Source organism: Castor canadensis, chromosome 7 (genome assembly GCF_047511655.1).
Source record: "Castor canadensis chromosome 7, mCasCan1.hap1v2, whole genome shotgun sequence".
Lineage (NCBI taxonomy): Eukaryota > Metazoa > Chordata > Mammalia > Rodentia > Castoridae > Castor > Castor canadensis.
Genome location: NC_133392.1, coordinates 130799639 through 130812778, shown reverse-complemented (window position 1 = coordinate 130812778; position 13140 = coordinate 130799639). Strand labels below are relative to the sequence as shown.

The following is a 13140-nucleotide window of genomic DNA, read 5'->3' as shown; positions in this document are numbered from 1 at the left end:
GTTTAGAATTACAGGATTTCAACAGTAGTTCAGGGTAGTAGGGTTTGGGTGTGAGGAAGGGGCTGGGTGGATAAAGAGAATGCAGATTAGAGAATGCAGATCACTGGCTTTGGGAGCAGGTCAAGTGGAAGAGCTCAAATGAGTCATGCACTTGGATATTGACCTAAAGCCTACACTGTCCTCCTGACCAACAAAGCCCCCCTTTCTTATATTCCAGCTTATCCTCCACTACCCTATCTCCCAGAAGCCAAGCATCCAAGGGCATTCTCAATATTCCCCACCTCTTTTTCCCTTCCATTTCCTTCAACTTAAGATTCTTCCACTTACGCCTGACAAAATGTGGACTATGGGATGTGGGGCTATCTGGCTGTGACATGTCACCCCATTGTTAGCCAGGTTGATCTGGCTGGCTAGGTGGGTGTCCCCTTCCTCCTTCACCACTCCATATGCATCCCACCCAATGCTGTGTACCCAGTCCAAGAAAACAGTGATTTTCTCTGATAGAGAAGGACCATTCTTTGGTCAAGGGTAAATGAGTAGCTGTGTTCCCTTGCTAGAACCTCCAAACAAGCTGTTAAAATGCAGACTATGCTGTTCTGTGGCAAGCAACCCTCAACTTATTTTCTAATCATTTACAACTTCATCACTTCATTACAAATGCCTTTTAACACATGTATTTGCTTCCAGTCTTTTCTTTGTGTTTATGATTTTCACATAGTTATAATAATACTTTGCATTTTGTTTTTTATCTTATCATTCTAAGCATTTTCTCATATTGCCAAATAGGAAAATGGATACTATATGTTCCTAGTGTCTTGGGCTCTCTGATACGTAAGACTAAAACCACAAGTAACTGTATGATACCCAGAGACCTTGTTGAGAAGATAGTATGAATGAGGACCAGATGACTTGGGGGAGGGGTAGAGACACAAGATTTTTAGCTCTAAGTCATGGGAAGACATGGGAGTGCAAGGATTCAACTTGAGTCCTTTTTCTTTCAGTATGAGTATGAGATAATAATTACAATTCTAAATATTGTCCACAAAAACTGTTGATGTGAAAAATGGTAAGACTCTGGGAAACTTAGCAATCCAGAGATAAAAAATAAAAATGTGATTTTGTTTTAAAAAAGCAAAACTTAAGATAGTTATGTATACTATAGTATGATAATTATGTATGTCACTACAATTTGGGTCAGATTAACTTGAAAGTTGTATTTGATTATAATATCAACTCCAATTTAGTGGTTCCAGTAACACAGATAACCAACACTTCATCCACCAGCAAGCAGTTCCTTTAGCCTGCTCTCACAGTGCAAACAGTTATGAAGCATGATTACTTTCAACCTAAAAGAATTAAAGACAATTTTTTTTTTGTGGTACTAGGGTTTGAACTCAGGGCCTACACCGTGAGCCATTCTACCAGCCCTTTTTTTGTGAAGGGTTTTTTTTGAAATAGGGTCTCAAGAACTCTGTGCCTGGGATGGCTTCAAACCATGATCCTCTTGATCTCTGCCTCCTGAGTAGCTAGGATTACAGGTGTGAGCCACTGGCACCTGGCTAAAGACAATATTGAAGGCTTAGATCGAGATGTTTAGTGGCTGGAGTGCAGTTCCGTGCTACATTATGGTACATACTTAGTCTGTGCAGGGTCCTGTGTTCATTCCCCAGCACTCCTTTCCCCCCCAAAAAAGTTTTAGAACAGAGTCAAATGATGTAGAAGTCAGTGTAAATTATATATTCTGTGAATAAAATAATTGCTTGACAATACAAAAATAAGGATCTCTCTAGCTTCCAAAGAATTCCTTTTATTTCTCAACATTCAGTAGGAGGAACAAAGGCTTATTTGGATTGTCACAGCCATTTGGGAATTTTCAAATTATTAAATTCCAAATTCAGAAACTTCAAACTATTAAAATTCAAACTTTAGACAGAAAAGCATGTATTTTTTTCAAACAGTCCACAGTGTGCAATTTGCACTGTATATGTCATGTCATGTCATCATTTGTTACTTTAGAAGAAATCACATAGCAGTTTAAATATTAAAGCTTTAATTTTTTTTTATATTGCCGGCTATTTCATTTAAGAGCTTATATTAGGGCTTTTTTTTAGGTGAAAGAATATACAAACTATGTTTGTGACTTAACAGAGGGAAGAGAAGCATTTTCTCATGGGTATGAAAAGCAAAATGAACAGCTTAGATGTAAATTAAGGAGCTCCAACTCAGACAGGGTAATTTTGCCTTTATGAAAATGTAAATTTTATTTTTTTCCTAATTTTAAACATTAATATGTGACAACTATAGAAAATTTGGGAGATGTATAAAAGTCAAAGGAAGGGAAAATTATACACCTTCCACCCCAAGAAAAGTACTCCTAATGTTTTAAATAATTTTTAGCCTGTAATTTTAAAAGTATATATTCTGAAATAGACTAAAATGTATGTGAGAGAGATTGCAGAGCAGCAATTTGTTTCAGTGACTTTAGTAGCACATACCACACCGTACCGTAATTACCTCGTAATCGCTGCTGAGGCAGAGGTCATGTCCCAGTCATCCTTGTTTCTATGTTGTCATAGCACCTACCTTTGTAAAGTACTTAGTATATGGGAAGCCAAATTTGACTTTTCTCTTCCAGTTATTATTTTGTTGTTGTTGTTTTGCTGGGCCTGAGAATTAAAATGATCTAAGATTGATAGGAGAAAGCATACAAATATAGTTAATATAACTTTTTTTTTAAATGGTGCTGGGGTTTGAACTCTGGGCCTCACACTTGCTAGGCAGGCACTCTACCACTGAGCCATTCCACCAGCTCTTAACATAATTTTTAAGTGACACAGGACCCTCATAAGGAAACAAAGACTCAAAGAAACACTAAATTGGACAAAGAATAGTAAGTTGTGAAAAGGCAGCTAAATGTACTGAGAAGCTTTAAAGCTAAGAGTTGGTTCAGCATGGTCTGTATGGAATTCTCTCAGTCTCATTGTTGAGAGTCTCAGCATTGCTTTCTTTCTCGTGTAGGGAAGGCATCTTCCACATGGGAATTTTGTCTCCTATTTTTAAGGAAAAGGTCAGAGTGATCTTGTGCCTGATGTTTTCCAAGTGCTTTTAACTCAAAGTAGTCAATAGTATCAGAGTGGTACATTTTTCACTTCTTCTCTAGCATATTAAGGATTTATAAAATATTAAGTGCTACAAAGCTACAGGGAAAAAAGATAGAATCCCTTGAGAATTGTCTGTCTTTGTTTTAACTCTACAGATTACATATTATTAGTAGTAATAGTTTATATGTAGTCAGTGATTATATTCACGAAATATTTATTATTTTTGCTTGGCATTTTTCTGTGCATCTCAGATATTCCATTTGGGATCATGTTCCTTTTAGACATCCCTTTTACAAGAGTATGTTGATGGAGAAGCTTTTTTTTCCCCCTTTATTTTGAACCTCCAGTGCAGAGATAGTTGAGTTACTCATTGGCTATATTTCACTTGTTCTACACTCTGTTTTTTTCCTTGCTTGCTTTCCATGAGTATATTGAGTTTCTTCCACTTATTTAAAAGTTCACATTTATTTTTATTCATACAATGGTTGTATTTTTAGAGTTTCTTTTTTCATTTTGGTGGTATTAGGGGTTTGAACTCAGGGCCTAATGCTTGCTAGGCAGGCACTCTACCACTTGAGCCATTCCGCCAGCCCTTTTGTGTGTTAGGTATTTTTGGGATAGGGTCTCCCCAAACTATTTGTCTGGTCTGGCCTTGAATCTCAATCCTCCTAATCTCTGCCTCCCAAATAGCTAAGGTTATAGGCATGAGCCACCAGCACCCAGCTTTCAGATTTTTCTTTAAGCACTTTTATTCTTCGTAGGAAGGTTTTTTCAGAGCTTTACTTGGCCATATTGCAAGAAACAAAAGGTGCTGTCTATCCTACTCCCAACGTGTTTCTGCAAACATAAATTAGCTCATGAGGGATCAGTAAATAGAAAAATTATGTTATTGTAACTTGGAAGCTCACATACGATTTTTCTCAGCATGTTAATAATTTGGGCTACCAACAAGCCTTGGAGTTTATACAGTCATGTGTTGGTTAACAGTTCTGGGAAATGCATTGTTAGAAGATTTTGCCAATTGTATGAATATCATAGATTGTATTTACACAAACAGACAGCTGCACTGTCACTAGAAAATAAAATTTTATAAGCCACTGTCATATATATCATTGATATCATTATGTGCCACATGAATCCTGTTCATCCACTTTCTTCCCTTGAGCCCAGTTTGGTCACACATTTTCGCCTCAAAAATGTTTATTGTACAGATATCCCAACCTTCGAGCATTTCACCTTTATTTCCGTAACTCTGCCATCTCCACTCCTTTGTTAACTCAAATTTATATCAAGTCTAACTAGAAAAAACCTCGAAGGCCTGTCTTTACTATAATATTCCTTTATCTTTTGACATTCGTCTTTAAGCATACTAGTATAATTATTTGGATTGTTGATTTTTTTTTCCAGCACCAGTTATTCAATGACAGAAGTTTTGAGTAGTATATCCCAATCTGGTTTTTTACAATAAGCTGTTATTTTTAGTGAACAGTTTTGAAAAATGTAAGTTTGTTTTCCTTCAGGAACACATATGCCTCTTACAGCAGAGATGCATAATCAAAGGATATATTTTGAAGGTAGAGCTAACACAGCTTGTTAGTGGATTTAACATTGAGTAGAAGAAAAAGAGAGAAGTTACTGTTGACCCAAAGCTTTTTGGTCAATTAAAATATCGGAGTTTCTGACTGCACAGGTGGAAGGAATACCTGAGGGAGGCCCAGCTTAGGAAAGGAAAGAATTTGCTTTTAAACATGTAAATTTTAAGGTATATATTAGACATTCAGGTGAAAAATGTCAAGTAGGCAGTTGTGTATATGTCTAGAATGCAGTGCAAACTAGAGGTAGAAATTTGGGAGTCACCAACACTTAAAGCTTTGGGATCACTCACAGAAGATGAGCCCAAGAGTGGGTATAGATAGAGAAAAGAAGAGGGTTGGGTTTGAGGGTAGTCCAGTGGTAAGAGATTGGCAAGGTGAGAAGTCAGCAAAGGAGTCTAGGAAGGAGGGGTATGCAAGATAAAAGGAAACCCAGCAAAAGGTAGGATCCCAGAAGAGAAATGATGAAGGACAAACTTTAAGAGAAGAATGTGAACAGCTGGGTCAAATGCTATGAGGGGTATGTGGAATGAGGATTGATGAGGGCCCATTGGATTTGGTCAGTAGAGGTCACTGTGAACTTGACAAGAGATATTTCTGTGGATTGATAGATATGAAAGCCTAAATGGAGAAAATTCAGAAAAGAATGGTAGGAGAGGAAGGGGAGACTCAGGCATCGTTTATCCTTTCTTAAAGTTTTATTATAACAGAGAATGAAGAAAAAGGGCAGAAGCTGAAGGGGAGAAATGAGATTGAAAGAGGGTGTTTTGGTTTTTTTTTGAGGGGGGGACAGTAGGGGTTGGCCATACTGAGTTTGAGCTTAGGGCCTCATGCTTGCTAGGCTGGCACTCTACCACTTGAGCCACTCCACCATCCCTATTTAGTGTTGGGTATTTTCAAGATAGGGTCTCACAAATTATTTACCTGGAACTGGCTTAAAACAGCAATTCTCTTGATCTCTACCTCCCGAGTAGTTAAGATTATAGATGTGTGCCACTGGTGCTGGCTGGGGTTTGTGTTTTCGATGAGAGCTAGAACAGCATGTCTCTAAAATTATAACAATGTACCATCAGGAAGAAAGCTTGATGAGGAAATAGAAGGAAAAGTCAGCTTCGGGAGTTTTCATCTTTTTTTTTTTTCTTTTTTGCAGTGCTGGGGGATTGAACCCAGAGCATTGTGCATGCTAAGCAAGTGCTCTACCACTGAACTACACCCACAGCCCAAGAGTGTTGTCTTGAAGATAAGAAGGAATGGGATGCAATGGCTGACTCAGCCTTTGGAGTAAGGACAGTTCATTAATTTTCCCAAGAGGGAAGCATATATAGGAAGTTGGCAGATTTGGTAAGGTGAACTTGTGGAGGTTCTTTCTAGAGACCTTCTCTTTTCTCAGTGAAGAATCAGGGTGATCAGGTGAGAGTGAGGATGGGGAAGGAGGTGATAGAGATTTGCAGAAAGAGAGGGAATGAGATGATGGTGTAGGTTTATAGAGAAGAGAGGTGACTAAGGACATCCAGGACACTTCTGGGCTGCAGTAAGGATTCACTTGGGGTCACTGGACAAGAATTTAAAGTGCTGGAGTGAAGAAGGGGTGGAGAGTTCCATTTAGACAGACTGGTGCTTTGCTGAGCAAGTGTCATGACAGGAAAGACAGGTAAGGGAGGTCTGAATGCTTCTAACAGAAGTATTATACTTATGGATCATCAAATCTAAGCTGGGTACAAAAGTAAATTATGTTGTCTAGCAAGCATGAAATCCTAAGTTCAAACCCCAGTAACCTCAACATGTGTGTATACATAATAGATACATAATAGATAGATAGATAGATAGATAGATAGATAGATAGATAGATAGATGGATAAAATGAGAGCCAGACATAGTGGTGCACTCCTGTAATCCTAGCATTTGGGAGGCAAGGGGATCATGAGTTTAATTGCAGTCTGGGTTGAGCTCCTATCTCAAAACAAAAGCAAACAAAAACCCACAAATGAGAACAGGAGCAGGGTAAGGAACTTTGAAAAGGATGTTAAGACTAGCTAGGCACAAGTGACTCACATCTGTATTTCTGGCTACTTGGGAGGCTGAGATCAGGAGGATCACAGTTCCAAGCTAGCCTGGGCAAAAAGTTCACAAGATCCCATCTCTGCGGAAAATAGCTGGGCATGGTGGTATGTTCCTGTCATCCCAGCTACAATGGGAAGCAATAAAGAGAATCACAATCCAGGAAAGCCTGGGCAAAGAATGAAACCCTATGTCCAAAATAACTGGAGCAAAAAGGGCTGGAGGCATGGCTCAAGTGGTAGAGTGTCTGCTTTGCAAGTGGGAAGCCCTAAGTTCAAACCCCAGGATCAATATGTAAGACCAATGAATTGTAGTTCCCAGTATGGTTGAAAACTTGTGGGAACTGAGCTGCAGAAGAACGTAGAAAGGGATTATAGAGGAAGATCCTCATCTTGATTGAGATGAGGGAGAGGCTACAGTTACTGGCAATGGCAAGGTCTAGGGAATTACTGTGGAATGGGTGACTGAGGTGGGGTAGTGATGGAGGTTAGCTGGCAAAAGGACCAAGAAGCCACAATACTGGATCCATCATCTCCCTGAACATCAAAATCACCAAGAATTTGTCAGGGTTAGTTGGCTTCTTGATGCCTCAATCTTCATATCTTAAACAGGAATAATAATGGCTCCTACCTCATTGTATTGCAAGAAGGATTGAGATAAATGTGTCTTGAGACCTTGCCAGGAATGCCTTTCCCAGCATCTTCACCTAACTAACACCTAATCAGCTTCTAACAGTCCTCACCATCAGCCCCTCTGGAAACGTTTTCTGGTCCCATGCCTAACCTCTGTGACTCAGCCCCTCTCCTAAGTTTGCACTTAGTACAATATGTGCCACATAATACATGTTCAATAAGACAACAATAAAGATATGAACTAAACTCAAATTTGGGTCCCTAATAAAACTATGTGAGGACCTAATACAATTTCCCTTTCCTTTAATTAAATGAAAATTTAAAACCTGTGCAGCAGGGAGAGTATCTACTGCATTGGGGAACCTTTTCCCACTATTTTTTGTTTCTGCAAACTTGCAAGCATCTTGGAGAGAGAGGGAGTAGAGTGGTAGCATCAGTATCACTCATTTTTTAAATTAATTCTTAAAACTGAATTAGGAACTTTCTCAGTATCTCATAACAACAGTTATTTGTGTACATTTCTTTTAACACTTTGCTGTTATTTCTTCCTAACAGAAGCCCAAATAAATGAAGCTGAAGAAATGTTGTGTCAAGAAGGCTTGTCCAAAATAGCTGTGGGCAGCCCCAGGGAACAGACTGCATACTTACTGGTAGAGAGAAATACACTGCTGGAGAAATTGGAGCTGTTGGACTCCAAGCCAGAGTCTCAAGCACAGATGAGCAGTAATCTATGGGAAGAATTTCCCCAGGTATTCCAAAATTAACTAGATAATTGAATACAAGACAGGTCAGTTTTAAATTCATCTACTTACTGAATTATTCATTCATTAAAATATCAGGAATCCAGTTGAATCATGCTTAAGAATACAGGCTTGGAACCAGGCTTTAGTGACTCACACCTGTAATCCTAGCTACTCAGGAGGCAGAGATTAGGAGGATCATGGTTTGAAACGAGCCCAGGGAAATAGTTTGCGAGACCCTATCTCAAAAAATACCCAACATGTAAAAGGGCTGTAAGAATGGCTCAAGTGGTAGAGTGCTTGCCTAGCAAGCATGAAGCCCTGAGTTCAAACCTCAGTACTACCAAATAAAATAAAAAAGAATACAGTCTTTGGGCCAGGAGTGGTTGTTCATGTCTGTAATCCCAGCTACCTGGGTGGTGGAGGTAGTAAGATTAAGGTCTGGGGCCTACCTGGGAACAAAGCTAGAGCCTCTATCTGAAAAGTAACCTAAAGCAAAAAATTCACCCACGTTCACCCTTGAGTGTATAGTTGTGCTATGTTTAAAAAAAAAAAAAGTTCCTTCAAAATAATCACAAGCTACTCAGGAGGCAGATATTGGGAGGATCACAGTTAGAGGCCAGTCCAGGCAAAAAGTTAGAGAGACTATATCTCAACAAATAAGGCAGGCAGGGTGGTTCATGTCTCTACTCCCAATTACGAGGGAGACAGGTAAGAGCCCTGCAATCCAAGCCTGCTCCCTAGGTGAAAACTCAAAGCAGAAAGGCTAGAGGTGTGACTCAAGAGGTAGATGGCCTGCCTAGCAAGTGCAAGGCCCTGAGTTCAAACCCCAAGGCTGAAAAGAAAATGCAGCCTTTGCATTTAGATAGACCTCCTCTGCCACTTGTGAGCAGTATGACCTTAAACAAGTTAATTAACTTCTGTGAGCCTCAATTTCCTCGTCTGTAAAATCTGAGATCAAGTCAACTACTCCACAGAATGATCATGAGAATAAAATCATGTATTTGCGGTATAGATTACTTCAGGCTTATTTCTCTGCATTATTATTATTTATTGAGAACTTTTCATGTGCCAGGCTTTACGCTAGTAGATACAGAAACACTAGACATGATCAGGACTTGCAAGGAATTTACACACTGATAGAGGAAGAGATAAACCAATGGTTAGAGTTTGGGGGTGGACAGTTCTTTGCTGAATAAGGCACAGAGGCTAGGAAACTCCAAGGAAGGGCTAAGTCAGGATGGGCAGGGGACCAGAAAAGGCTTCCAGAGGCAGTGATGTTGAGTGTTTTGAAAGCTGATTGGTGTTAAAGCAGGCAGAGATGCTGGGAAAGGCATTTCTGGCAAAGTGGCTACTACAAGGTTCATGTGAGTGAGTGCTGACAGACATAACTGGAGATATTTTCAGGAATCACGTCATGGTGAAACCCTATGCTAAGCTGAAGAGTCTGACTTGGTATCTATAAGTGTTCCTGGACCTCACAACAGGCATAAATATATTTTTGAATGAGCAAAGGATTGACTTTGTGTAGATGATCTGAAGAGTCTAAATGATTTTACAAGGAGAATTAATGTGATCTGGTTCATGTTTTTAAAAAGTCACTCTAAACTTTAAAAGACTAACCATATCAAGTTGGTGAGCATGTCAATCAACCGAAATTCTCATGCTCTACACATTGGAATATAAAATGATACAACTACTTTGAAAGGTAGTTTGACATTCTCTTAAGAAGTTAAACAGACTTCTGTCATACATCTCTGCCATTCCATACCTGGGTGTTAACCAAAGAGAAGTGAAATTACATGCCCACATGAAGACTTTTACATGTGAGAGAAGCTTTCATTGTAATAGCTGGAAACCAGAAACAGCCCAAATGCTCATGAACAGATGAATGTATAGCCCCATGCAATGGAATATTGCTTAGTAATAAAAAGAATAAGCACACAACAAAGTGGATTTTTTAAAATCCCAAAATAACTATCTGAAGAAACCAGACAAAATGAGTATATAGTCCTTAATTCCATTTATGTAAATTAGTAGAAAAATACAAATGCTTTTGCCTATTTTTCAACATTATATAAAAGGAATCAATTTTAGAAAATGCTTGTCCAAAACATGACATGTCCTTAACTGCTTGTCATTGGTAAATGTCGTTCCATTGTGTGACTATATGGCACTATCAAGTCTACATTGGTTTGGGTTGTTTCAGCTTGTATCTTTTTATGAACATGCTGTAGCCTGTTTTGCAGTTATGAATATTCTTACCTACACGTCCCAGTGCATGCAGTTGGGCAGGGCGCATGCCTAGGTGGTACACCCTCCAAGGTTTAGGGAACTGTGGAGTATGTAAGCCTTCACCTTGACCATATAATGTCAAACCGTCTGTTAAGGTAGTGGCACCTACTTACACTGGCACCAGCAGTGTATGGAGAGGACCTTTGCTCCTCCTCAACTCTTGATATCTTCAGACTTAGGGTTTTTTGGTAGTACTGACAAGCCTCCCGCTTGCTAGACAGTCACTCGACCACTTGAGTCATTCTGCCAGTCCATGAAGCCTTTTTAAAATGATACTCTTTAAGTTCTCTTTAGAGAACTTTATTAAGAAAGTTGTCTTTTAATATATTGTATATTTACACATATGTAAATATCAGTGTGTCCCTTTGTGCTATTATATGCTAATAAAATTAGAAAATTGATTTTAAAATATATCAATTCACAAAAAAGAAAATTGTCTTTTATTCCTACTTTGTTCAAATTCCTAAAAATATTTTAGCAGTACCACCAAAAGCAAGAATCAATGCTGAATTTTATAAAAAACTTTCTATAGTCATTGATTAAAATGATGAAATGATTTAATCTGTTAATGTCATAATTTCATTCATCTATTCTTCCATAACTACCTTGCATACATGGAATAAATCCATCTTGTTCATGATATGCTATTTCCAAAAATTATTAGATTTGATAGAATTTTAAGATTTTTGTGTCTGTGTTTATAAGTGCTTTTTGCCTTGTGATTTTTTAGTTAAATTTGCTATAGCATATGTATGTCTTTATGTGGGCATATGCTTTCATTTCTCTTTGATATATTTGTCTAAGAGTAGAGTGGCAGAGTTGTATGACAGGGCTGTGTTTTAATTTTTATCTTTGTCAGGTTTTACTATCAAGCCCTGTGGTTTTTTTCTTCACTATTGCCTCTATAAGAAAACAATTTAGGTAATTTTTTTCTTAATCACTCTCAAGTGAAACTTTAATGCTACAGATTTACTATGCATCTGTTTTTGTTCTGTAGGCATTTCTTAAAAGAATATGGATTTTTTTTATCCTTTAAGAACCAATATTGCAGCAGGGTACCCTCCTGTCATCCTAGCTACTTGGGAGGCTGAGATCAAGAGGATTATGTTTTGAGGCCAAGGCTCCATCTCCAAAATAACCAGAGCAAAATGGACTGGCAGTGTGGCTCAAGCGATAGAATGTCTGCTTTGCAAGTGCAAAGCCATGAGTTCACCTCCCGTCCAAAAAAGAATCAATATTGCCTCATTGAAAATGCATAGTCTAGCCTCATAAAATGGTTATTGAATTTTTGGGGGGTGTAAATGACATTTTCATTCTTGAAGACTGATATGTCATTTATTTCTTAATTTTTTTGTTAAGGAGAAATATGAACAAATCCACCAGCCTCTACACAGAGAACATCAGAAACATCAAGAACCTGGACAGCTGTCTGAAAACAATCTGAGTGAGGTAAAAAAAAAAAAAATACAATCCTCTACTTAGTAATAGTAGCTAATTACAAATCAGCTTTTATCTGAATTTGTCTGAATACATTAAAATGTATAGGTTCATATGATAAGAATGATCAAATTTTGCATAAAAGTGTTACAAATATATCACAAAAATTGAGGAAAAAAGCCAATCACCCATTTAACACAGTAACTTCTTTTTATTGAATATGTCAAAATGTGAAGAATCCATGTTCATTATAACCTTTAAGAAATTACAGTGGAGCCGGGCACCAGTGGCTCATGTCTATAATCCTAGCTTCTCAGGATGCTGAGGTCCAGAGAGTCGCTGTTTGAACTCAGGGCCTCATGCTTGCTAGAAGGCACTCCACCACTTGAGCCACTCTGCCAGCCCTAGAGTTTATTATTTTTGCCAGAGGAAATGATATGAAGAGTTAAATCAGGTAAATAAAGTGTATACTGAGAATTTAACCATGGGGAGTAACCCCAGGTAAATAAATAATATGTGTGGATGAAATTGCATCACAGTATTATTTTCAATAGCAAAAATTAGAAGCTACTCAAATGTTAAAGTAATTATATGAATGATGTTATACCTGCTCTGGAATGTTAATAGCTTTAAAAATGATTGCAAAATCTGTATAGCAATATAGAAGTATTTTACTGCTATCATGTTAAATTAAAAAGTCAGAGAGGGCCAGGCATGGTGGCCTCTATAATCCTAAATACTTAGTAGGCAAGACCGGAGAACTGCAGTCCAATACCAGCCAGGAAAAGTTAGCAAGACCCTATCTTAAAAACAGAATAGTAGCCAAAGGGTGGGGTATAGTTCAAGTGGTAGAGTGCTTGCACATGCAGGGTTCTTAGTTTAATCCCTGGGACCCCACGCCCCCACGAAAGGCCAGGCAGGAACTTCACATAGATTGGCATACAGACTATGTAAAAAATGTAATTGAATAAAAAATACTGCAAAGAAATATATTAATATGCTCAAAGTGGTTTTGATATGTAAGTGGTATTTTGGTTTTTTTTATCTCAGAAAAAATTGTGTAATTATTATATTTATATAATATTCATCCCCTTGAGGATCAAAAGCAAAATATAATTGAGACTGAATTTCTCAGCTTTTAAAATCTTTAAGAATAATTACAGAAGAGGAGCTCTAAATATGATTTGAGCCTTAAGTGTGTGCGTACTTTGAAATTAAATGAAATACTTAATATGAAAGCATTTTATACACTGTATTTAATTGCTGTATAAAAGGGGAGTATTGT

The 13140-nt window shown here is 38.0% G+C and overlaps 1 protein-coding gene across 2 annotated transcripts in view; it reads left to right on the top strand.

Moving 5' to 3' along the window:
* Ccdc30 (coiled-coil domain containing 30) overlaps positions 1–13140 on the top strand; it is a 120757-nt gene that overhangs the window by 9105 nt on the left and 98512 nt on the right. For both annotated transcript variants that reach the window (XM_074080424.1, XM_074080423.1), the window contains exons 2-3: positions 7939–8132; positions 11778–11867. In XM_074080424.1, the coding sequence (XP_073936525.1) occupies positions 7939–8132; positions 11778–11867 (284 nt within the window). The remainder of the gene's footprint in view (positions 1–7938; positions 8133–11777; positions 11868–13140) is intronic.